General features: G+C 48.8%; 2 protein-coding genes across 4 annotated transcripts in view; both read right to left on the reverse strand.

The window, feature by feature from the left end:
- LOC126581429 (cadherin-87A) overlaps positions 1 to 27,500 on the reverse strand; it is a 126,033-nt gene that overhangs the window by 89,604 nt on the left and 8,929 nt on the right. For 2 of the 3 annotated variants that reach the window (XM_050245084.1, XM_050245082.1), the window contains exon 2: positions 10,361 to 10,641. The gene's annotated coding sequence lies outside the window, so the exon portion shown is untranslated. Of the gene's footprint in view, positions 1 to 3,669; positions 4,661 to 10,360; positions 10,642 to 27,500 lie in introns of those variants that run through there. The other variant, XM_050245083.1, reaches the window with a different exon arrangement.
- Positions 8,559 to 9,768, reverse strand: LOC126581430 (protein D2-like). Its single transcript, XM_050245086.1, has 2 exons — positions 9,284 to 9,768; positions 8,559 to 9,152 (listed from the first exon to the last, which is right to left on the reverse strand). The coding sequence occupies exons 1-2, from the start codon at positions 9,706 to 9,708 to the stop codon at positions 9,002 to 9,004; spliced, it is 576 nt and encodes a 191-aa protein (XP_050101043.1). The 5' UTR covers positions 9,709 to 9,768; the 3' UTR covers positions 8,559 to 9,001.

Here is a 27,500-nt window from a genome sequence, read left to right on the forward strand (position 1 = left end):
TTGCCGCAAGTGTCCGTCACAGCGCAATTCCGCAACCCGAACCCCCATCACCATGACAGCGGCCAGCGGTCTGCTTTATTACATTCCGGACCAGCATTACCAGAGCGGAGTGCGAGCTGAGGGAAAATCTTCCCCGGCCGTGCTGGAAAACAAACACCCGGAAATCCATTTATAATTCCGCTGAGAATATTCTCTCTACACAAAATTACCACCTTATTGCGAGGCGATGCGAAGCGAGAGTTTACTCCCTGGCGTCCTGGGACGTGGTGATGGTGGTGGCGGCGATGGCGGCGATGGTGATGGTAGTTCTTGTCTGTCGCTCACTCGCCCTAGACAGGACACGCACAATGGTTGACGTGCGGGGAAACAAAAGGCCCCAAGTTCTGGTGCTGCCTCGCTACCGTCACTCAATTTGTTTTGGGGCCTGTCCCCGGTGGCTACTTATTGCTTTGGCAGGTTGTGAGCCGGTCTGTTGGTTCGGGAAATGAAATTTTCGACGAAATAAAAGTTTGCTTCATGCCCCAAGAGATCCTACAGCGAATGTAGGCCTGACACTCACACCACAAAGAGAGAGAGAGACATGGATTGATGGAGAGGAAAATCGTTCGCACCGTGCTAGCATTCCAATGGGCACGCATGTGGTCTGTTCTGCCCTTTTCGGTCCACTCCCGTCGGTCCGTCGATACGTTTAATCCAATCTAATCAGCGCGTCGGCAGCGCGTGGACTTCAAGAAGTGTAATAATGTAATCCGTGACCACCGGTGTTAGTCCGCTTGGGGATATGAGTTGTAGGCTCGAGGTGTATGTTGGAAAAGTGGAAAAACTGTTCGTGGAGAATGACATTCCAACCAAAAACAAACCGAAAAGAGCCACAACCCCCCCACCTCCGTTCTTGTCAGGTTCTGGGACAACACATAGCACCGTAAATGAATGGCACTAGCGCGAACCCCCCCACAGACTGCGAGGAAAATCATTATCAAAGGAAACGGAAACGGTATCCCGGTATCGCCGTGTGTAGCGCGCGCAATCGCCCTCCGTCCGTCCCTCTCGCTCGACAATGGCACATGGTGGTGGCACGGGCAATGAAGTGGCACGGACGATGATAAATCATGGCAAATATTTCATTAGAAAACGGCCAACAGTGGGAAGAGAGAGAGAGAGAGAGAGAGGAAGCAAACTTTTGCCCCTCGAAGCTGCCCGCTGCTAACGCTTTCCGGAAGCTCCTCTACTCCTAAGAAGCCCCACCAAAAAGGGTGGTTGAGGGGGGGGGGGGGGGAAGGATGAAAAAAATCGCCCCCTCCTCCTGCACGTTCTTTTGAGGCTGCTCCTTCTGTGACAGTTGGACGACGACGACGACGACGATCGTGCACGGTCGAGCGTGTCAATGGAAAGTTGAGGCAGGGAGTGACATCAGGATGGAGCTCACCTCGCGCATTGCCTTGGGGCCACCCCCATTTTGTCCAGGGGGAATTCGGGGTAGGGGAGTTTTTCCGTTTGATTGACCGTTTCCAGCGGGCAGCAAAGAGGAAGGTGGTCCTTGAGGGTCCTTGAAGGCAGGTCCAGCGGTTCTCAGTTCCTCTGGCGCGTCGTGTTTTAATACCGGAGCAATAAATATCGTTCTCAATTCCGTGACTGCTGTTGCTGCTGCTGCGTTGTGGGGGACACAAAACGTCACAACACCCCAGAAGCCAGGACAATGGCCCAGGAGTCCTGGGCTAAACGAAGGAATTAAGCAAAAGTAGTGCCGAGGCAAGCTCACCAACACTACCACGCGTCACCGTTGCCTCTAATTGGATCGATTAAAGATAAATTTCAATTCGAGAACAAAGGCGGCCCGAATAAACGGATTTTCCCGTCCCCTTTCTTGTGATGAAACGATCAGGTCACCATCGGGAAAGGGGAAAAGGTAGAACTGGCATCGTGACGCTCCCTTCAATCTACTCCTCGCTACTGTTGCTGCTACTACTACTATACCGCCACGGCTTCATTTGCTATTCAGTGGAAGAAGAGTTTGTGCAAACAAATATGCAGCATCTTGTTTCGGATTTTTGGAAGCAAGCATCGCAAGCAGCGCCGCTCGTCGCCATCAAACGTCATTTATCATCGAAGGTCGAGGTTTTTGGTTTGCTTCGGGTCGCAAGATGGGAAAGCGATAAGAAAAGGAAGGCTGCCCGCTCTGTGTTGCGAAATTTTCCAATGAAATTCAAATTACAAGCAAAGTTAACATCCAGCATTAGTAGCGTGTCTATATCAGTTGTAAGACGAACCTCACGACGGTGTGGGGGGGGGGGGGGCATCGTCACGTCACACCTCTTGAACAATCATTAATTAATGTGAGCCCGGTCTTTGAATGATTAATGATCGTAGCACCACAAGAAGGACGACGACGACAGGGAGCGAAAGCTGACCACACCGTCCGTGGAAAGGGGATTAGCGGAAAAACAAAATAATGAATTGATTCAACGGTTAATGAGAAATCTGTCGCCATCAGGAGCAGAGGCTTGTGACAGGTCCGATTGCCGGCTGCATACGAATGCATTATCTGCACATTGCCCCTGAGGAACAAATCCTTAAAGACCTTTAGAGTTGTGCCCAATAAACAGCAAGTAAAGCTGGCATTGCGGATGGATGAAATTCGATTTGCAAATCTGCCTCATCACGACGCACTATTACGGGAGAACGAAGAGTAGCGCGGTGTGGAAAAGTGTTTTCCGTTAAAGAACCGGAAGGAGCCATCCGGACCGGTTGTGCAGCACTGGGATCGATCGAAAGAGCGAGCGAGCAAGCAATGAATCAGGCGGACACAAACGAAAGAGAGAGAAACATTTCGACTTTGTCCGGGTTGCCCGGTCGGAAGCACGCGCCACAAACCGGACATAATTACTTTCACCGGTCAAAGTCTAATTATGGATTGCGAGCATAATTTGCCCTGCCTGGCACGGTCTGGCACGGCCCGATCCGGACTGTTTGCACACCGAAAGGGGGCAGGTTAAGGGAAGAGCTCAAACCAAACAAACAACCAATGAACGCGTTAAAAGCACGAGAAGAAAACCTCTCTCTGGAACACTGCGCTGGAACATACAGACCGAGAGCAGCACCAACAGAGATTAGCAAGCATGGATGAAGTACATAAAAGGGGCGGGAGAGAAAGGAGAACAGCATCTCCAACCCGCCATACAAACTGTGCACATTGGACGGATGTGGTCACCGAAGAGGAGCGCACGGTGGCCTGGTAATCATCAAAATAATTAATTATGAACTGTAAAAATTTAATAACGAGTTCTTGTTTACTTCGTTTCCATTCATTAGTGAGCCCCCCCCCCCCCAGCTCGCGGGCGGATGGGAAAGCTTTTGCTTTAATATGCCAGCCGGCCAACTGGCCAGCCATCACCGCTCGCTGAGGAAGTTTTTCTTTTGTCCAACCAGATGAGAAAAAAACTCGCAGTGAAAGCCAGCGAACGAGCTTGATAGTGGCCGAGTGAAAACTTGGTTCATTTCGCTTTTTTGTTTTCATTTCATTCGCAAAAAAACCGCAACCAATTACACGCCCAGTACGGGGTACGATCAATGAGTTCGTTTTATTTGTTGTTCGAGGATCATCCCCGATGTTAGCGCGAAGCCTACCGAGGAAGCCTTAAACGCAGCGTTTTCACCGGAACATGCTTTTACCTTTTTAATGGTTTCACGAGAAAAACACAGGCGAGATGGTGTATCACGGGCACACCAGTTGCAGATGAGAGTGCCTCTTCCTTTGAATCCTGCGTAATCCTTGGAACAATTAATTTGCGGCTGCTGCTGCTTTCGACATTTTCAAAACATTAACCTGTTACCGGGTTGAGTGGCAAGCTTGACGGTACACAAGCTCAGAGCCGCACCGAGCCACGAAAGCTGCATTGATGCACACAGACACACACAGACACACGTACACACATACACACCGATGCACTTCACTTTCAGTCGCCGGTGGTATTCAGGTGCATCGAAAACGAATCGAAGCGAGAGCGGCTAGGCGCCTCCATTTCACGATTCACACGTCGGCCACACACCAACACACAAGTGCAAACAACGCACCTTCATTCATTACCGGATCCCGGATGAGAAGATGAAAACACAGAGCACTGAGGACCGTAGCTAAATCACTTACTCGACGCTCGTGCGGTATCTGTGAGGTCACGGTCTAAACCTTCGCGTTGGAGTAGGCCTGGAGTTTCGTATCCACCACACTACATCGAAGTAGGCTTTTGGCCACCGTTAAAAACAGTAAAGAATGGCCAACAGACGACAGTGATTAGCGGTGGATTGGAAGTGACCAAGATAACACAGTTTTCACCTTCCGTTAAGGTTTCTTCCTTGCACACTACGCACACCACAGTGCCTGCTATTGCTGCTAGACCACCCCAGAGATCTCCATTCACTGATAACGGTTAAATGAACTGACCAGTCGACGTGAATAAACAGACCAACAGACAGGCAGACAGACAGACGCACCACCGTAGACAACGGGCGGCAGTTTGGCAGAAGATACGGAAAAAAGGGAGGCGGACCACCAACAATGTACCCAACTTCCCACTCTCTAACGAAAGGACTCGTAGCACACACACTGAACACGACGAACGAACCACGACGAGCACCCTAGCGCGAGCGCGAACGTGGCCAAATGTCAATCCCCGAGTCAGCCGAACGACCAGTTCATTGAAAATCCCGACGTGTACTGCCGACCGACGGTTGCTTTGGTCGCGGGACAGCATCTTCTCCCCTTTCGGTTCGGCATCCACACCAAAGCGCACACGGAGGGACGGAGTTCAATGATGATACGAAACCGTCGCGTCACAGTTGGCTGTTGCAAAGGGGCACCAGCGATGGTTTGGTGGCGCAGGCGCACCCCATCGTAACGGCGACGGAGAATGGTTTGTTTACAAAATTTGCTTCACTGGAAGTGCGGTGGCCGTTAGTTGGCCGCCGAGTTGGGCGGCTTGGCGGCTGGTTTTGTGGCGGTTCTTCGTTCACGATTCACTTTACGTTCATGGAGTATACGGTGGGGAATGGTGAATCCGGACGGTTAGGAACAGGTAGCGCGTTGGTGTATAGCGTATCACGTTTGAAAATGGTACATTTAGCATCTTTCTATTGAGTGTTTATGGTTTCATACACTTTTTAATTGCTTGATAAAGCATGAAATGTCTTAAATTACAATGCACTAGACAGAATTGTGCGTCGATTGTTTGTTAATATCCTTCAACGTGTTATCCGAAGTCGAACAACTTTATAAATAGGAATCCATAAGTTTATTTGCTAGGTTATTAATTTACTATTGCTCGCATTGAGTCAATTTCAGGCACTAAAGGGGTTACAATCGACAACAATATTACGAAAAATGCAAATATATTCGGGAATCGATGATAATCTAGCCAGGATAGCATCAGATATTGATCTAAGGGTCAAGTAGACGTATAGTGGCCGTTCACTAATATTCAGTAATAAAATTAATTTTAATATCTAACATTAAAGGACAAAGGATTCTTAACGAAGACAAATGGATTAAATTCCCATCGACTGCTATTAATTGTAAAAACACGAGAGAAACATTCTAGCAGAGAGGTCAATCAAATGCGCTCAGCAAGATAATTAATAAGCTATTCAACTGAGGTATTTTCATTACCAGGTCCTTTATCCCAAGAATGTTTACAGCTGTAATACAAGAGAATTTCACCCAATAACTAGAAACATATGTTGAATAGAAAATGTTCGCTAGTGTTGTGTCGATTGCATACCTTTGGTTCACTCGTTTCCCTTGGCATCCTCAACGTCCGTCAGAATTCCTATGATGCCAGCTCTCTGACACGCGTTACGTTGATAAATCTCAATCACATCGCGCAAACATATCTTACAAACACGATCCAACCGTAGGCAGGTCCAGCGTGGCACCATCAGGATCAGTTGAACAAACAGACGGACTCACGGCCAACACAACTGGCCGTCTGTTGAAAAAATCCAAATTAAAACTCACGCAAATCCACACACCGGTCCGGCACCAGGCATTTAGTATGCAAACCATTGGTGGTGGTTACCATTTTCTTGAAATTCAAATTTTGTTTGTCATCGCCATGATCCGGTTCCCGTTCCGTTCCGTTGGTGAGCTTGGTTCGCGTGAGCTCGGTATCGGACAGCAGGATACCCTCCTGGCAGGATTATCTCCCGACCATGTCCGCCATGTCCAACATATGCAAAATCATTATAATGAACAAACACACGCCAGCCAGCCAGCCAGCCAGCCGGCTCAGGTGAGAAAAGTATTAACGCGAACACGATTGTCCTATGTTTCCAGCGGACGGGCGCATGTTTTTTTTCCTTCATTTTCCCACTCATTTTCGCTTTCCTTTTTCCATGTCTCCTCTCTCTCTCTCTTTCCCATCTATTGTGACGCTAATAATTGTGTTGATGGCGATGTTTACTCTGTTTATTCGCACCGATGGTTCGTTCGCCCGTGAGCGGTCTGCTGCCAGACACGCGTGCACGCGGTTCATTGGCGAAGGGAAATTTTTCGGAAAATTATTTTCTAGAAAAAAAATAACAGGAAGCACAAGCCACAATGGTTCTATGGAGCGAGCTAATGAATCGTGTCCAAGGCGAAGGAAAACATCATTGAAATTAATCGCGTAGCGCAACGTTTAACGTGCCAAGGTGAGAGTCAACCTGTTCGGGTCCATAAACAGCCAACCGTTGTTTTTGGAAGGGACGTGGCCGCGTTTCGCGATCCATTCCGGGGCACACAGTCAACTACCATCGCGGATGCTAAGCTTGTAATCTGGTTTCTGCTCCGGAAAAACGGGCAGACTGCACCTAAAAACCGGATAAAACTCTTTCCACCAAGTGATGCAGATGGAGATTCATCCGCCCATATTACCCCACAGGGGCCGGTCACGGTCTATCCGTGGTTCCTGTGAGCATCCTGTGAGATGGCGAATGTGTTTTTTCGCGTCTTTGTTTCATTTTCTATCCGAAACACAGAGTGGAGAGAGAGAGAGAGAGAAGAGGAAAGCGAATCATGACAAAGGACAACAGGACATTGGGCTCCACGGTGGCTGGCGTATTGGGTACGCTGGTACACTGGAAACCGTCCTCCCGGTAGGACACAGGGTCCCCCCAAAACCACTCCCCTTCACGGACGTGGCTAACAGGGACAGATTAACATTTTAATAATTTTACTACATTCCGAACCATTACAAGACCCACGCCAAAAAAGGATGCCAATTGAAAATTTGCAACTACAAAAAAAAACCATCCGCGAACTACTTCTTTTCCCTTTCTGTGCCGCCATTTTTCTCTCTGTTGGTTGGTTTTGCAACGATTTTTTTTTTGGGCGACCAACGTTTTTCGTCTGCTGCTGCTGCTGCTGCTGGTGGCGTCTCTAGTGATGGGTAGCAAAAAATAAAACAACTTGGCCAAATGAAAAACGTGCAATCCGTGCCACCGTTCCATGGTGTTCCATGTTCCGGCTGTACTGATGCTGCTGCTGCTGCTGCTGCTCTCCAACAACTCCATTGTGAAGCGGCAGGACTAAATCATATTATGCAAATCATTCCATACACACGCGTGCATGTGGTGTAGTAGTAGTAGTAGTAGAGGTAATGCTGCTGCTACTGGTACTGAGCGTGGACCGGGAGCAGCAATATTTGGATCAAAGGTGGACGCATTGTGAGTGAGTCTGTGATGCGATGGGGCACCAGGCAGTGCTACTGTTGCGTTAGATTAGATTGAATCGGTTCGCGGTCCGTGGCTGCCTTTGCTCCAAACCGAAAGGTAATTGGGCGCCCTGTTTGGCAGCGACAGCGTCCTGTCGCCTCTCCTCCCGGGGGCTAGAATCAGTGTTCTCATCGCGCCCTTTACGCTGAACAACAAACACGGGACGGCGAGTGAGAGAGAGAGAGAGAGAGAGAGAGAGAGCGCGTGTGGCGGAAGGCCAGTAAGTAAACATGTAATCTGGGTAATAACGCCACTCTACAAGGCCACTGATGGCGGAGCGGGAGGAGAAGGAAGGCCAGTGTTGATGCAGGGTTGGCCAGCGCGAGCAACCGAGTGCAATCATGAGTCACTAGAGTAATTGAATCAACGATTTTTACATCCTCACGCACCGAGAACCGCGGGAGTGCAATAGGCAGCAGGAGTGCAGAAGCGCACCATGATCCGGGATGTCCGGGCTGTCCCGGGGGAGGGAGTTGGATTAAAATTGCATTCCGGGTGCGCACTCGGACAGCAACATGAAACGCCACTTCACCCTCGGTGGGTCCGATGAGCACAAAATTAACAATTGAATTCGCACAAAACACACGCATCGGTTGGTGAACTAGCTGGCCACAAAGCTCCAATCCATCCACTCGTCTCCATTCTCTTCTGCAACGTCAAACGCACGTCTCCGTCATCGTTTCCGTCGATCATCATCATCGCGTTGGCCGACGCGATGGTGCTGGATGAATCAGAAGGGTGGAGAGGAACGGAGATAAATATTGAAACAGCGTGGGCCCAGAATTGCGAAGCCGGAGAGCGAGCGCGTGAGCGAATCGGATCGGCTACGGTCAATATTTATTCGGGCACGAGGATTAAAGGTTTAACGGGTTTTAATGTTTCATCACCGGTGGCCACGAGTGCACGGGTACGCAGTTACCGACCATCACTGGCCGTGGCCACTGTCGTTACAATTACACCAGCAACGGCAGGCCGGTGGTCTAGGTCATCCGCATTACGCCCAAGGTCCCACTCATTGCTGCGCCTCAATGAAGTTGTTTTCGATGATGAGTTGCTCGAGATCACCGCTCCGCTCTATCGTGGAGTTCGATCACAGCAAGCGAAGCTCGCAGCCAGAAGCTGATGCCAGAGCAGGACCGAAGGAATCCGTGCGAGAGCGCGAGAGAGGTTGAGTTGTTTGATGCGCCAATAATTGATTGCGACCGTGGTCAACGGCGAACAGCTCGTGGTTCCAGATGGTTGGCCAGATGGGGGACTGTCAGAAGTCATTCGAATCCGGATAGTGGGACAGTAGCACCGGCACGTAGTCATCGTACTGTGCGATGAAAAAATTGCCGGCCACTGGACTGCCCAAGCTGTAGCGATACGCGAAATCCCGTGTGCTGAACCGTATCCTCGGTGTGCGGTTCCTTCCAGACGGCAGGAGGAAACACACAAAGAAAAAACAATAACAAAACACACAAGCACACACAGAAAGAGAGAGAGAATAAAACGTGAAACAATCAGGGCGAAGACAAGGACATCGACGACGCGATCATACTTGCTCGAGACGCGCGGCACCGCCGCATAATCGTTCCAGCATTGCTGACGGAAGATAAGAAAGATGTACCGATGGCATCCACTGCCGGCTCGCGGAAACACCGGAATGTACTGGAACATCGTTTCGCCCTGTTCGACGTGCCGGCCCGGAATGTTGCCGACGAGCCAGTGGGCGAACTCACGGTTCCACGGTTCCATCCGGCTCGGTGAGTCCGGATCGAGCATGATGAGTGTGTAGAGGGCGGTCGGATCGGCACACCATTCCACCTTCGGTTCCTCCCGTACCTCCACCGGTTGTAGCTCCTTCCCTGCGTCCACCAGCTTCTTCGCCCGGTACACAACCTTCGCGAACACCAACGGGGCCCGATCGATCAGCACCGGCACGATGTCGTGCTCGGCAAAGAACTGCCCAATGTCCACCTGCATCCTGCCGGCCAGGAACGCGTCACGGAACTGACAGCAAGCAGCAATGTGCCAGCGGCCCAGACGCCGCACGCCATTGGCCTTGGCTGATAACGTGGGCCACTGGGTCACTATCATTGCCGGTAGTTGTTGCTCGCCGCGTCTAAGGCGCGTTATCGGTTGATTTGCGAGCAACACAAGCGCGTGGATAGAATTGAGTGCTCTATCATCCGAACCAGCCGGTAGCGCGGTGGATTGGCCACGGAAACCCTCTAGTGCCAACGAATGGCGACGTCAGTTTGTCAATTGTGTAGACGCATCATCATCGTCATCATCATCATAACGCCGTCGCCAGCAAAGTGACGATCGAACGGGATTGATCTAATGGGTTAGCACTTAGCGGCAGCCAAAGTCGTCATACACCTTGGTGTCTGTTTGTCCAGTATTGGCATTCGCGTAGTATTTTGGGAAAATGAACGCCAACGTCCATCGTCAAAGGGTATTGCAGGGTTCAGAGCGCAGAGCACAGACAACTGGTGATAACCACTCACGCACCGATCACGAGGTGCGATGCAATTAGAGTGCACTTTTGTCGTCATCGTTGCCGTTGTTGTCGTTGTTGTTGTCGTTATCGTAGTGGTTGCAGTTGATGAATTGAGAAGGGTTGGCTACTTACCGCGAACGCGCACACAAAGGTACGAACTGAACTCGTCGTCGCTCTCTACTGCACCAGGGGAGAAGTTTCCCTCGTAGTTCACCTAACAGACAACAGCCACAGTCGCACGGGCTCACGAGTGGCCCGTCCCGGTTGCACACTAAATCCTATCTACGGCTGCAATCGGCCGGATTATCACTTATTAACACTCGTTGATCCAGAGACCTGCCCCGGGCCGGGAGTCGTTCAGCGGGCGGGTTCAGCTTCACTACGGTCCGCACACTGCTTCAAAGGTGCCTGGTCTGGAATGAAAGTAGTGCCTGTTGGTTGAAGAGCTCATCGCCTTTTGTATCTGCAAGAAGAATGAAAGATGGAGAGATGCTTTGTGTAAGTCAGAAGTACGTTATCTCAATCGAGTGAATATCAACAGCAAGTGCGATGTGCTTGTTGAGGAGTGAGATTATGAAGATCTGATGTGATGTGTTGTCCAATTTATGTTTGCAGATTTGTATCAACAGGTATTAAAAGATCGAATGAGGTTAAACAGAATAGACACTTGAATGGATTCGTGTTTCTCGAGAGCTTTTGCTATTTTTCTACAAATATTATTGGAAAACTTATACTTTTCCTTCCATTTTCATCTTTTATCATCTTTTAAAAGGTAATTTTGTTTCAACAATAACAAGACTTAAAGCCACAATTGGTTAATAAACTTCTTGAGATAGTCTGGTAAATCATCGTTTGATTATGTGTTTTATATCATTGTGGGGTTCATGCTCAGCGACTCTTTTTTATCCTTTTTTTTTTAAATTTACGAGTGTTGACATGACGTGACACATTACCGATGGTATTAGACAAGAACACAACACAAGAACACAAAAGACTACCCTTTGTTACAGGCACAAAAAAGATTTCAAGACCCCAAAAATGTAAGATCGATATCGAACTTATACACAGCATTAATATTAAATGCAGCATATCATACAAATATAATGCAATCTCTATATCGACCGCTGTCAATAATCCATCTGATAGGAATAAATCTTCTAGGCGAGTATCGCATGTCGTGCTCTTGAAGAAGTCAGTCAGATTAAATGTTCAACAACCACCCATACCCATTCAACGCCAGACGTTCTTCAATCAAAGTCAGTCACGACAAAGAAAACTTTTCAGCGACCTTTTCCATGCCACCCTCCACTCTGGCCCAAAAATTGTCCAAGGCACTTCTTCAGATCCCTCGACCGACGGGATCTCCAAAAAAGGGGCGCTTAATTTTCATGCCGTCCGATCAACCCCATCCCCTGGCCGTCGGGCGATGACGGTTTGGTTCGCGTTTTTGCGCCAACTGCGCCCACTTGCCCGCCCACTCGCTGATTGGGGATTGATTGGGGAACGTAAGCGTCCGTTCGTGGAGAGCGAAAGAGCAACGAGCAACTTTCTGACACATTGTGACAGCTGACACAGCACTGCAGTCGACGACGACGACGACGATGTTCGTGTTGATTTCGCCTCGATGCTGGTCGAATTGTTGTCGTACGAGGTTTTTTTCGAGGAGAATCCAGAAATTTACTTCATTTCGTTGCTCATGTGCGCTCAGATTCCAATGGATACAGTAGAATCGTGGCGCTGCTGCTGCTTCTGCTGCTAAATTGTTGCACATTTGCTGATGGGTTTGATGAGCCACACAACATGCGAACCCTGCGCTACATTCTCGACAAAAAAAACGCGTCGAAACAGAACCGCAAACCAAACGAACTGACAAAATGATGGATTCGAGTAGAGACCGGAAAAGACCCGGGAAAGAGGAAGACGGGGGGAAGCGAGGGTCTAGGACTCTTGTCGTACCGGAAGAAAAATTATGAAAACTCCTCCACCACCGGAATTCTGTCCAGTTCAGAGAAGAGGAGTCCTCTCTATCTCTCTCTGTTCGCTTGCTGCAAAAGTCCATCAAACCGGCTGCTGCCTATGGTGCGAGGGGCGAGGGACACAGTATGACAAGGAGTGGCACGGTATCCAACGCAACACAGGAACCCACATCAAAGAGAACTTTTCACCCCTCTGCCGAACCTCGCCAGTTCGCCGCCGCTCGACCTGGGAGATAAGGACTAACAAACCATTCACAGCGTGGCACCAGCGTGACTAGCTTGGAGGGCAACTTCAACCGTGAGTCGTGAGTCGAGAGACGCAAGAGAGGAAGGGGAGGGGCGGGGGGCTGGGAGGACTGCCACACGATGGGAGCGCACATTTTTGGCAGTGGCACACACCCGCAGCGGAACTTCATTAGCAGTATCATGCGGATGCAGATGAGCTGCCACTGAGTAAGGGGAAGCCAACAGCGGCGTGTGGGCTTCCCGGGGGCTGGGTTTGGCACAACTTTGGCCAGCATCAACTACATTGTTGCCGGTACGGTGCCCGTGTGGTGTGGTGTTCTTTGCTCGAGAATATTTACTATCCAGCATTCGGCAGGTCCCCCCACCGGTGCTGCTGTTCACGCTTCCACGACGTCGGATTTTCTGCATATTATCACTGCAGTGCAAATCATGCGACCACTGTCCGGACACCCGGCATCGTTCTGGCAAACCATTACTGCCATTACCGTTATTGCCGGCATTACTTTCTTCTACGGCGGGTGGTGGAGGTAGTGGTGGTTTGTTGGAAATTTTATTCTAACTCAAAATGTGTGTCAAACGAGCGTGAAATAACAATTACGCTTCGCCTCTCTCATTTGTCGTCACTCGGTCGGGTAAGGTGGTCGGAATTATTTAGTAACGTTCAAGCTGTGTTGCTCTAATTGTTTAAACCGCCGTGAAGATTCAGCTACGAGAGGGGCAAGTTGTTTGGGCAGAGTTTCTTTAGAGCAAACAGATTGATGAGAGTTAAAATAGTGAAAGAAGATTGTGTATATTATTAGAAAAATTGAAAATCATTTTATAGTAGTGTACAAGGACCTATGATTTTCTAAAAGTAATAATAAAACGTTAAAGCTTTTAGATGAAAAAGGATCAGGAAAAATTAAGAAAAAATGCTTAATTTAATTGTAATCATATCATTGTTAACATATCTTTAAACAGTAACTTTGTAGTTATATTGTTGTTTGTGTACTTATCTGGTTACGTATCTTATCTATTTATCTTAATTTTTGCTATCTTGTTCGCCACTGTCAATCGTCATAATTTATACCAAAAATACGTATTTATTATTAGAGAAACCATGCTTTTCATCATTATTTAGATGAATTACTAGCTCACTACAGATTTTTGAGGAAATTAAATTGAATGATGACAACGAATGTATGTATCTCAGTATAAGAATGATAGAGGGTAGCTTTGTAATCTTATTCTTAAAGTTTTTTACCATCACTGTACCCAACTCTTATGTAAAGAAAGGTTAAGTTATCAAATCGTGAATACCAAAACTAAAATAGATAAAAATATTAAGGAGCATCCATTCTAGTAAATGGATCAGTTATTTCCTCATCAATCATATAAAAGACTACATTCTTCCCATCACAATCATGAAAACGGAATCTAAAAAGAATGTTTTAGAAGAAATCGAGCTCGATAGACGTTCTTCTGCGAAAGTAAATGATAATCATTGCAATATAAAATAACCCCGCAGAGTTTCTGCTCGTTGTAACAACTTGAATATTCTTTCACGAATTGCGCATACCATTCTGTCGTTCAAAAGTAAACTTCATCGAAAAAGTAATTACCCCGCTTTTCCTCGGTCATAAGTCACTTAGGCGTATTTTCCAGCCAATGAGAACCTGGTCAATATTGCCACAGTGGGCTTCACTTGTTTGAAAAAAAATAATCTCTTTTACTTTACGAGCTGTCCCCGAATGTTGATGTTCAGTTGTGAATGGAATCAGCTACGACTTGTTATATTTATTCAATTTCTCCGAATATCTGTTGGCATGCTCGCTGGCTCTTCTTTTTATGCATTGCATCATTTCATCGTCAGCCCATTTCAAGGTTTGTTTCAATTTTTATCTTTCTTACGTCGAGTAAAGCTGCTTTGCAGCATGATTTCCAAAGTACGGTCAGATACATCGTAGCTCCCTACAATTATCGATCGATTGCTGAAAATGTCAAAATCATATCAAATCATACGTAAAGATCGCTTTAAAATGCCCAATTCTGAATGAAGCAAACTTGTTTCATTTTACAAATAACATTGGAACTGCTTTTTTATTTAGTTGGACTATTTCAACACCAGTGCTCAAACAATTTCTGGTTCCGATATTGCCAAGTGCAGATGTTACATCTGCTCACAAGAAACGCAACAAAAATTCAATCGCTGCTCAAAATGCTAGTAGAAGATGAAATTTATTTGATATGATTCTGATAGGAGTCAAATCATTCGATACCATACACCAACCTCATCCTGATTGATGCAGTACCATGCTTGACAGACCAAACCTTCTTTTACATGGAATGAATCTGAGGCACGCAACAAACAACAACCTAGAACGGCTCACCGACATTTTTCTTCCGTTGTTTCGCTACAAGATTGAAATAGGAATCCATTTTCCCCGTTCCGTTACCATTGCGGCTTGCCAGGGGGGTAAATGAGTTTGCCAAAAATAGCCATCAATAACCTGGTGATTGACTTTTGCTGGAACTCTGTGTCTGAGTCTGTCAAGTTCCGTCCGTCAGTGCTCCGCCTCGTTCCAATCCGTTTGCTGGTGTGGCTCGTTCGCATTGCTCCTGATACGCTTCTACCTGATATGCGATCCATCCTGATTCCGCTCGCTAACGGCAGATCCGTATGCGGTCCTTGCGCTTCATTAGAATGTCCCCTGTTTCCGTGCTTCCTCCACATCCGCCTCGCGTCACGCTCTTTGGTCGGAAATGTTTTGCGTTTTCCGTGTTTGTTTTTTTTTCTCTCTCTCTCTCTCTCTCTCTCTCTCTCTCTCTGATCCCTGCTCCGTACCACACATGGAGGGGTTTGGGTTTGTGGCTGTGGAGCATATTTGTAGCATAGCGGACCAACGGATACAAAAGGGGAAGGGAAGGTTCTGGCTCGTTCGTTTCGTTCGCCGATCCCGCATGTTCCGTGTTCTATGCATATTTATTCATTTGTCTCTCCACTCAAAGTCTCACCGCAAAACACGATCTGGGCGGCTGGGGCGCTCGCCCCGGCCCGGTTGTGGGCATCGTTCCGTCGGGAAGACGCATGCATGTATAGCGCTCCACCACCACCACTACCACCATTCGTTCTCGTCAGTTGAAATGAATTAATTTATTTTATCTATTTCCCAGCTTCCGCTGTCATAGTCAGCGGAAGGCGCTTCAGCCACCACCAGGAGTGGCAGCAGCATAGTGCTCGGTAGGTTGCTCTCATTGCTGGGACCTGGGCCTGGAGATCTGTAGCAAACCGGCAGACGTGGCAGAGTCGAACCATCCGGTCGGTTCGGTGGTTGCGGAACTGGCGTCTTGCTTGGAAATTGTATCAAATCATTACGAGCGTACACTCGGCGCCATTCTCAACGCTCCCCCCAAGGCGAGGCCTCAACTCGATTCCCGCAGCACCGGCAGCACCGGCAGCAGCATCTCGATCCAGTCCAGTCATCCGCCCAACCGCACAATGACGTGGCTCGTTGTTTGCTTAATATTAGTTTCAGAAAACAAACATACAAGGACCAGTGACTCTGCTCCAATGTTGCTCCACTCCTTGTGCCAGTAGTCATATGTGCGTGTCCGGATGTGTGTCCTGGTGTCTGTAGCATGCCTCCTGCTCTCTCTCTCTCTCTCTCTCTCTCTCTTCCGGTCTCTGAATATCCTGAACGGAACACAGTCGGAACCGTTGTTTGCCTTTCGCACCCATTTATTAGCTTCAAAGCTTCTCCCCCGTTCTGTAACTTCTCCACCCGTTCGCTCTCTTGAGCTGTCGAGCTGCCGAGCTGCTGCTCTTGTGTAATCAAATAGTATTAAAACTATTTCAAACCCCACCAGCTCCTAGCGACCCTCCTGTTTGACTCTAGGATGAAGCTGCCAGCCAGCCGACAACAGACAGCAGAATCAGATGATGGTGATGATGATGATACTTCAATTATGTTGCGAAAACATTTAATTTATGATACGTTTTGGCCCCTAATGACCGAACCTCACCCCCGGTCGCCTCCTTGTTGTTTTGGGGGGGCTTGAGTTGCGTTTCCTTGCGGTAATCGTTGCCGGAAGGAAAGTGTTTTAAATTGAATTAACACAAATGATACCACACAGAGACAGAAACGGGTCCATGCGGTTCAATTATGTGGCCTTCACGTTCTAACACCCCGTAAATTGGAAAACCCCTTTTGCCGAACCGAACATCGGAGTAAGAAACCGAAGAACCCATCGGTCACCAACACCAGCGCCCGATTTGTTCAGAGAAAGGAAACGGAAATGGTAAAGTATGGCCCCTAGGCAGCGAGGCCAGCCCCGGGTTCTGCCGCCGTCCAAAAGGTGTGTTAAGGCGTTGGTGATGGGCAAATATTTAAATTCCATTCCGTGTTTGCATGGTTGGTTCGAGAGTGACTTTTTGGTAGTTTGTTGCCTCGTCCTGTTTTTCGGCTGTGTGTGTCAGGGGCGCACTGAGTTAGTTATGGGGTACCCCCGAGCGACCGCGTCAGCACTCGCAAAGGCGCATGAGGAACAGCAAACGGCCTTACCGTTGCCCACCACACAGTCTGCCATCAATTTGTTCTACGTTCCGGTCTTACTCTGTACACATCAAAGGTGGCGACCCCTTTCCAGTGCTCCTCGAGTAGAGCTTTTGCCTTGACGTAGCCGTTGCCATGGCCATGCACCGTAGAATGGCCGGGATACGGAAAAGGAACGCACCACCTGCTGGCTGGCTGGCTGGCTGGCACCTGCCAGAGAGGCAAACGGGGTGATTGTCCAGCTGTGCGGTGACCTAGCTGCGTTGTGACTTCCCTATGGCTGTGTGCTCTTGTGTGCAGAGATTGAAAAGCCCCACTGACCTTCCTCACCTTCGCTGGCCAGCCGCTCGGTGTAGCAAATATTTGACCGAGAAATTTTGCACAATTGCAAACATTCTTACATATTTATGCGTGCACCCCGTGTTCGGTTTGTTTGGTTACCACGACCACGAGGGGTGGGAGCGCATGCAAGGTTGTTGTGTCTTACCACCCAGACCTCCGAAAGGTGCGGTGTATGGTGCGTCACTTTCACAGCCATCACCGGCGCCAGTAGAAGACGAAGAAGAAGAAGAAGGGAAACGAGCACTACAACAACAACAACAACAACGTGAACGGCACAACAACACCCACTCAGATCAACTCAAAGCAGCAAACACCTCTCCGGGTGTTCGCTCAGATGGCAAATGGTTTTGTTTTGCTTGTTATGAGCCTTGTTTGTAAAGCTTCGGACCTCCGTTGCGTTTGTACAACTTTCACGGCTTAGTAGCTATTCACTACAAACATGTTCTCCGGTTCTTGACGCACCGTTTTTCGGTCTGTGATGCAGGACGGTGCAGGAATGTGGATCCATCATCATCATTCAGTATCATAGACACGAGCGACCAATCAATCACCGACCATTTGTACTTGTTGAGAAGGGGCCGGGATTATGACGTGCCGTTGTCATTATCGATGTCAATTCCAAAACGGGAATGAATGCTGCCAGATGACAGCAGGAGATTCTAAATTGACGGCTCTCCGGTGCTACCAACGAGTGACTGATGTATCCGCGGTGCTGATGATGGCCAATCAACCGATTGGGCGGTCTGTTATCGTGCACAAAGAGAGATTATCATGTTCAATTTCGGGCAGCCACGTAGAAGCCCACGAATGGCGGGAAGCCGATTGACGACACGAGGGTTTTCCGTTTTTCACTTGAAAAGTGGCAATGATGGATGGCGATGATCAGAAGGATGCGTTTTAGTCTGACATTAAACAAGCACTCCAGCACCAGCACCAGCAGCAGTCGCCAGTCATTCTGTTTCTTTAGTTTCTTGCCATTTTCATGCAGTTCAGGCACCGAGCGTGCCAGGGATTGGTGTTTGGCGAATCACAAATTGCAATCGTAAGAGAGAGAGAGAAGAATGGTTGGCCATTTAGAAGTGGATGTGTGTATAAAAAAGGGCTGGAACAATCATTCCTTTTCCCCCGTCGCCACGTAGCTCATCTATTCTAAATGAGGCATCCTAGTTTTTGCCCCCTTTGGCGTACAGCATCCCGCTACTCATTCATTACCCGGGCACACCGTGCACGATACACTCGTAAAGTAGTTCTAGTCCAGTACGGATCAACACTCGCCGGAAACCATCCGCTAGCGGACCGCGAGCGACCGGAAGCACTATCCCTACACTAATCCCGCACCAACAATAACCCCCCCCCCCTTCCCGGAGGGCAGGAAACTCTTAAAACAATTCGAGCTTCATCCCGAAATCCGTAACCCCCCCCCCCCCCCCCCCCCCCCCGGGTGGAGGTCGGAAAGAGGTCGGCAAAAGAGCAGAAATGAATCAAGGAAAACTCCGAAAGTATCTCGCTGGCGAGGGGGTCTCGCTATATTTTATTCATTACTCTATTCGAGAGATCTTTTACCGTCCGGCAGTTCCCGCGGGTTCGCCGGAACGGGGCGGGGGAAAACAAATATGGATCGCACGCCATCGGAGCACCGGCGGAGTACTCTCTTCTTCTTTTTTTCTTCCTTTGCCCGTCTGTCGCTCTGTCCCGTTTCCAAATTACCCACGAATGAAAAAGAGAACTTTTTTTTTGGGGAAAGTTTTCCTCCTTCTGCTTTTTGTTTTTTTTCGCCCTCTCGAAGAGTATTTAGCGTGGCACCTCCACCTTCCCTCAGCAAGTCTTTATCCAGCGACGCCACAAGATAACGACAGCTGGATGGATAGATGGATGGGACAGTGGGAGTGGGAGAGAGGGCGGAGCGGGTTAGTCCGGACCCGGACTCGGACCGAAGACCGCTATTTGCGTGGGTCGTGGGGCTGGATGAGTCAATTAATAGAATGACCTGACCTCATCTGCCACATCGCGGTAACGACCACAACGACGACGACGACAACGTAGACGTCGCTGGTGAAGAGACCTAATTGCGCACGAAACGGTTGTCCCATATCGGCCACCCTGACACGACCGACCGGTGCGCCCCGGTGCTCCGTTACCGTTGTCGATGGGTTGGGTTTTTGGGCGCTGAACCTTCTGACGCGGTCCAGTCGTCGACAGTCTATTATCATTCAATTAGATACCACAGATCGCACCCGCAGATGGTGGGCATGTGGCCCGGGGTATGTTGTAAAATGACCATGGCCATCACCTTCGCCACCCGCGAGCGATCAGTGCGCAATAGAAGGTAGCCAACGATTGGGCTAAAACGCCACAGTCGATGATAGGCTAATTGCTAGAGCTATGAGCATTCACTGAACGCACTTGCCCAGTAGCTCTGCTTTTCAGCGTGATTGAAATAGAATGATTTGCAATGTGCTGCTGCAATCAAGATAATGACCGAGTAGAGTAGATCGAGGTTAGATTAGAATTGCTTGAAATTAAATTGGTGTTCTATGAATGTGCTTACGTACAATATGTACCTTTTCTACAGAGAAAAACCAAAACTGAACAACCAAACACATTGAAATCCATTTCCCACAAAGCCACTTTTCAAAATCATTGCCTAACCTTTCTTTTTGCTCGTTAGTTTTGATCAGAATGTTTTCGATAAGACTGTTTCAATCAAATCAATCGTTTTCGTTTAATCAATACCATTGGTAGGGCATCAGTGAAGTACCTTCCGACTATATTGGCCGCTTGATAAATCGTGCCACAGCTTTACTGGATTTTTGTAAGCCGTTTTAGCTTTATTTTGTTGATAGACGAAAGGACTAGCCGACTAACTATTTCTGCATGTATTAATGGAATGATATATTCGATTGGCCGATAGCCTTACATTAGAGAAACCATTGTTTGTCCGTTCAAAGCTTCTCATGATTAGCCTTATCAACAATTTCCTGGCAAATGTATCAATAAAGATGAACTAAAATTTCGAAAAAGTACATCCTCTGGAAGTTGCCCTGAAGCACTTTAGGACTGACAGCTATCGATATTGCACGAACACGTACAATACCTCATCCATCAGCATTCATCGTACTTTGTCTAATCTTTGCAGTTCAACTTTCGATCCCAACCATTGAACACAAGAACATTTTGCTAGCCAGAGGATTCCTGCAAAACACTTTGTTAAGATTCCTGGGATTAATTTGATTACTTTGAATACCATAAACTACAGCTTCCGATCGTAATTTCCATTCCTACGAACACACTCCTTCAACGCTTCGAGCATACAGACATTTTCCAAAACAAAATTGAACAAGCTGACATTCATATCGTTAAGAGGCATTGTATTTTCAAACAATAGGCTATCAAAAGATTAGAGATTAGAGATACACCCTTTGCAATAGTCTAACTTGCAGTTGCACTACAAATCTGATCAGGATGTAGAGAATTTAGATTCCAAAAGACTCAAACTTGTACTCAAATGATTCCAGCTTGAGTTTACATGGTCAAGTTACTCTTTACTCAAGTTACATGCTCTGGCATAGCACAGGATTAGAACAAATTTACCATTTGTGTGGCAGAATTATGTCCTACTTTCCAAAGACGAGTTAATTTTATGGAGCTTCTTTATAAAGGCACCATTCCACGAGCACAGATTGACTGCCCAGGATACATTACCGGGGTATTTTTTTCGTCGAATGAATAAGTCAAGCAGTAGTACTGGGTAGCATCTTTCTCACAAGAAGCGTCATCCATTTTTGCACAACAAAGAGAAAGTTCCTTTTCTAGTCCGCACGGTACGCGACCGAGAGAAGACTCGCGGAAGCCAACCTGTGCCAAGAGAAGGTCGAAGAAGGCCGCTGCTGCTGGTGGTGCTGCTGCCGGTGTTACGTGATGATTTCCATTTAACTGTTTCTGCTCTGATAGATGTCAGCAAAGCTGCTGCAGAAAGGCAACGTAACGCGAGCAACACTCGATGGCAACACACGATGCAGCTTCTTCGCGTGGAAAGAATTCATTTAACGTCGTTGCAACGCAACACTGAATCGCTGAGCGTTGCGCTGAGTTGCGTCAAACGACGATTACGCCCGGTTGGGGCCAGGGGGCCAGGAACTCCTCCTTCATCACCATCAATAGCACGGAGCCGTGAAATTGTGGCAACCTTCGTCGTTGCGCTTTAGTAACGAGAGCCCTCGCAACCAACAACACGAGCACACGGGGGTGAAGCTTCAGGTGAACGCGTCCTCATCTCGCGTCAAAATGCAAAGATCGCGAAGGTGGTGCGCGTTCCGCGCCGGTATACGGGTATGAGTTTCCCGCGGCGCCACGGTGACAACACGCATACACCAGCGTACCGGGCCCTCGATCACACCAAACTGCGTCGAACGATCAGCAACAAACACAGAGAAAGAGCTAAAGACGACGTCCAGAGTGTCCGCGATGTGAGAAGATGATGTGTTGTCCGTTGGTGTGCTCTTCACGTTCGGAACCCCCCCATGTACCGTTAGCTGACACCGTGTGTCGTGCCCAGAGACCAGAGCGACCTGCTGGTCCACATTCATACGGCGGACATGGAGTTCTCGAGCTCTCGAGGTTCTGGCGCGTACTTCAAACGAAACTTTGCGCGTGTCGGATCAACGTTTGATCCACATTCACTTTGATTCGGGTTCAAACAAACGAACGGGTCGCGCGACCTAAACGTGCTAGTGGCACGCCGCCATTCTAGTCTCCAAAAAGGGATGCCTCGCGCGTGGCAACAGTTAATGCTCGTCCGGCCGTGTTGCTTTGTATTGTTGCTGCTCCACACTCATCGAAACGAAGTGTAACAGGAACAACAGGACAGGAACAACAGGACAGGAACAACACAATAACAGGAATGGACAAAGTGGGTGTTCACGCACGCCTTGTGAAATCGGGCTCCCTCCCTCGTCAAAGCGATTTCTCGCTCCAACATCACACCCAACCCGAGACCCATGGGCCCGTGGATTCGATTCCATCAGACGACCGAATGTGATCAATCGGTCAGCGAGAGTCCGGGTCCGGGCGATGGGCGGAGGATGAGAAGAATTCGAGCGAAAGCTTCATCCGACCTCAATCGCTTTCGAAATGCGAGAGATGCCACGCGGCGAGCACGACCGGCGAGTTGCCTCGAGCCTCGCCTGATGATTCGTCATTGTGCGTCCGACGGTGTGGTTCCCATTGGGAAACTGGGAAACATTCGACATTCTTTCATCTGTTTTTATTTTTGCATCTTCCTACACAGTCCCTTTGGGGTTCATGTTGCATGTGTTTCTCTTTTTTTTTTGTGTTACTCGCTTCACTCGCTTCGCACAGCATTGTAATCCCGATCCCATCGATTCCTGCCGGAACAACGGAACTGCAGCCACACTGTTTTAGGGATGAAAAGCAGTAAAGCACAGCGCTTTTTGGGTGCGTTCTGCATCGTGTAAGCGGATTGCCGGTTTTGTTATCGGGTTGTGGACCCAATCATAGTTCGATTGATGGACGCGAAACGTCCAAACATATTAGTGTGCACCACAATACAATTGGTCCTGTTTTCAACCACATTACCGTTCGGAGCGGGCACAAAAAAGAGGTCGGAATCGGATCGGAACACCGGTGTCTGGTGAAAGCGGCCGACCGTCAAACACACCGCATACCGCGTATTTCATTGAAGTGGACAGAAACTTTTGTTTTTATTGAAGCAGAAATAGCCACTCCACTGCTGGTTGCCCAAGCCGGCCGAGCAAAATCGAGGCATCGAGCATTAATTCTAAGCCACAAAAAGTTAACGCCATTCGGTCGCCACTGGTCTGGTTCGGTGCCACTACCTCATCTACCTCCTCCTGCAGCTTCGGTTCCTATCCTGTGCACAATACGAGGGGAAGAGCTAGGTTTGCAAAAAAAAAAAAGAGTGGTTGGCAACTGCTGAATCCAGAGTTGAGAGTTTTTTGGGTTCCGCGACTGGTATAGCGCCTGGGACACTGGATATTTCGTGTTTCATATGCTAATTAACGGCATCCAATGGCCAAGAGTGAAAAAGCTAGCTTTTCGTGATGGTGTTGTTCCCGCAGACCGTTGTTGTAGTGCTTCAAACCACCACAAACACACCATTCGTGTGGCAATGCTCGCACCACACGGTGGGTTAATTTGACCAGCACGGGAATCGACATCCGAATCGGGGACTGGGAACAACGGTAGGCTGTCATCGCCTAAAAGAACCAAGAGGAATAGGAAGGGAAGGTGTACAGGGCACAGTGGGACGGGAGTTAGCCATCGAATCGACATAATGTGTGCGCCACAGTGCCGGTGGTAGACCACACTATGAGTCAGCCTCAAACCGCACTCGAAACTGGTACTCCACTGACCAATAAACACACTCTGCCAGCAGTGGCCAATCGATCGACAGCACCCAAAAAGGACATTCAAATCACTCTGGGAGCCGGATTGACGGGTTTACAAGTGTTGGTTGCGTTCTAGTTACGCTTGAATCACTTGAAGCGCTACTCGGAATACAATGTTGTTGTTTCCTGTGGATCCTGATACACACAGGAGATACTCTAGCTCCAGCTCCATATCGCTTGAGCATCCGAGATTGTCTTCATCGTGACACTTTGAGTATCGATCAAATCCTTATCCGTCCAGCCGACCGGCCGGCTACATTGACGCTTCTTCGATCGGCAATTGAAAGCAGGATCGATACATTTTACCATAACATCCAGCAGCATGTTGTCAGTTGCAGTCCATCAAGAGCACGGCTGTTCAAGGATGAAAACTTGGGCGAAAGGATAAACTCGTCTCCAGTCATCCCAGCTGCTTGCTTTTCTCGTACTCGCATTTCCCTGGGGAGCTTTTTTGCGTAAAGCAACAGCAACAGCAGCCAGTGTAGTCGACTTGCTGCTGATGCTGTCATGTGCCTGATGCCGGTCTGCCAGCGAGAACCTCTGAACCTTTTGATGTTGCCTATCTCCGGTACATTACATCGTTAAAAGTACCCCTGGCGACCCCGAGGAACGAGCCACCGAGCCACAGCTTCTTAAAGAGCCACCGAACCACCGAGTGCTGAAGTTCAAAACACAGACACGCTCCGGCAAACTGACAGCGGTAGTGGTAGCGGTAGCGGAAGCGGCATCTCCGCTCGGGGCCTGAGATGCCGATGCCATGGTACCGCATACACTCCCACAGGACAGATTCCTCGGAGTGAAGGGCGGTAGTCAGTGTCGAGGCCAATCCACTCCGGAGCTTGTGCTCCACTCGTCGGATCGCTTTGATTTACGCCTCGTTTATCATTCGCTTCTCTGCCTCCAGGGCGACTGGTTCACCGACCGCCACACCACACCACTGCCAGCACCTGCCGGCCAGGTGGAAAGCAGAGAAAATGGAAAATTTAATTAAATATTTATCCTGCTACTCCCTGGCGTATTCTTACCAGCAACCGGGCTTCCCGTCGGGGGAACAAGAAGCTTGTAACATCTTGGCGCGGTCACAGTTTGTTAAGCGCGGTGCAGCTGCGTTGCCAGCCGCCCAAAGATGCTCATCATTATCCTTATCTCCTAGTTATGCTGCACTCCACGGAGACAACCTGGCGCAGTGGTCTGAACTGTCCACGCGATGCAACAGGGGGAGGTGGGGCGACGTTCCGGTTCCGGTAACACTTTCCAAAGGGACGAAACAAAACTTTGGAGCGCGCACAGCCGCATCGCGGGAATTGGCACCATCTTGGGCACGTGGCACGGACATTACGTTGAACCGACGAGAATGGTGAAGAGGTGTTCATTATTTTCAAACAATTTGTATTTAAATTAATCCGGGGTCTTTGTTAGCCAGCACGAGAGCCGAAGTGCGCCTGGAAGCTCGAATCTTCTCCACTGGTCAAGTCACCAACGCGGAAAATGCATTCCGACCGTTTTGAGCCCTTCAGCACGTTCCAAAGGTTTCTTCGTTGACGTCGTCCACGTCTTCCATTCGCCGCTAAACTTCTGGGTGACCTCAAGTGCGCACCGGAGTCCTTGTAGTGGAATTAAATGCGCTCCTAGAAGATGACTTCTGTCCTCTGTTTTCTCCAGCGGGGCCCCGGGGGCGATGACAAGTGCACTTTGCAACTGTCATACCAACGATTATGGTCTTCACTTGGTGCCAGCTTTCTTTTGCGGATTCGTGAACCAGCGCTCGCTGGCTGTGCTGAAGATTATCCAAATATTGCAAACGAAAGAAGGAAAGAACGGCAAATATGCCGCCGCTACTGCCGCTGGTTCCACGAAGGCTCGCTGCCAAAACAATCGGATTATTTCCGGCCAAAGGCGGCTGTTATTTCAGTTGGTTCGCGGTGTGTCGCCACCGGCGCAAAGGCCTGCAGCGGATGCACACGAAAGTGCGATATCCTGTAGCCGGAAATGGACCATGGCGTAACGAAGTGGTTGGAAAGTTAACAGGGAACGGCATTAAAGAGGAAGAAAAACTCGCGTAAGACCATCAGAACGGTGACGACGCTGCAAGGCGCAAACATTAATGTAATTCTTGGAGCAGGAAAAGGAAAACGCAGAAAAAAAGGACACCAACGGCAGTGCATCGCTTTGAGAGACACCAATTCAACAGGAACCAGTGCGGAGTGCACATTCCAACGGAACTCCAGACAAGTTCGAGGGGTCAAGCGAAGGAAAGTGGAGCCACGTCACAAAAATAAGGTTCGCAAACATGGCGAACGGCTGGCGACGACGCAGTACTGCTGGCAGTCCACATTATGAATATCATCCATTTTCCCCTTTTTTTTTGGGAATGGGAAGCGAACTCCAGTGTTCCCTCGAGTGTCTCTTACCAGTCCGCCGATCGGATTCGGAAAATTTCCCTTCGAGACAAACAGTGGAAAGCAGAAACATGGACAGGTCGAACCAGAAGTAATGATTGAGTGCAGGAAGAGCAAACCCGCCAGTTCACGATGCATAATCCAACAACACTCTTTGGTCGGTCGAGGAATCCAGGAACCAAGCTTCTGTGGAGCCCGGTTTGGGGGGGAAACCGGAGGGAAAACCTTAAAATCTCGACCACAAATAAATCATGTCTTTATGAATAAAGACCGTTCCAGGTCGGGAGGAGAGCCCGTGGGCCTCTGGGAGCGCAACAACTGCGATCTATCAGAGGGCGCTCCGGCCGCGTTCATGTTTTTGCTGCCACAAAGATAATTGAGTGTTTTGCATTTATTATCTTCCGGATCAGCAGCACTGGAAGAAGCAGAAGCGGACGGTGGTGGGGTAGTACAACGCTCGATTTGGAATCTCATGGGATTGCTTCATCGTCTGGTGCGATGTGCATGTTGCAGTGCTGTAATGGCGCACAGCGCCGCAGTTCAAGTCTTATGTTAAAGATGAAACTGAGTTACTTTTGCCTTTTGCGGACTACGAGTAGAACGATGTTTGATGCCATTTGAAATGGAACCGCCTGAGACATTCTACCGAAGATCAATCCACTCTTATCAGTGGTCATCCGCATTTTGCTGCAACCTGACCTGTGTCTGAACGGATTGTCAAATCAGCCTCCATTCGTTATCAACTAACTAGGCAGAGCACCAAAAAATAAAATCTGTTATCAAAAAGGCATACCGCTGTAATGTTCGCTCGGATGATTCCAGAAGCTGAACACGCGGTTCCGCTTACCACAACAGCAACGGAAAGAACGGAATGAAGCACTGTCTGATGCTGTAGACCGTTCGTTGTTGGGGCAAAGTGCTTGTTAGCGAGCATAAAATCCATAAAATTAATTTTGATCATGCTTCATCAAGTTAAAAACTGATTAAGATTACCTGAATCGAGCCAGCAAAGGACAGGGCGACAGGCTTTCCCATCAGCCATGGCCACTAATGGCTCGACAGTGATTTGATTTTGGTCGGTTGCTCTGAGTAATTGCCGTTCCTTGGCGCGAATCGTGCGGAAGGCGAGAAGGATTCAAAGGACCCGTCTCCCGTTTTCCTCGAACACCGTGTTGCGGAGCGGTGACAACCATTCCGTTTGCTTTTCAGTTCCATGTTCGAGCTCATTCGAAACAAATCTGCTGGAACGGGCCCCGCGAGGAAGACCAGCAGCAGACACACCAAGAAACTGAAGGAGAAAGACCGAAACCTAGACCGAGTCTTGACGCATCTTCTGCGCTGGACCGGAA

Source organism: Anopheles aquasalis, chromosome 2, assembly GCF_943734665.1.
Source record: "Anopheles aquasalis chromosome 2, idAnoAquaMG_Q_19, whole genome shotgun sequence".
Taxonomy (NCBI): Eukaryota; Metazoa; Arthropoda; class Insecta; order Diptera; family Culicidae; genus Anopheles; species Anopheles aquasalis.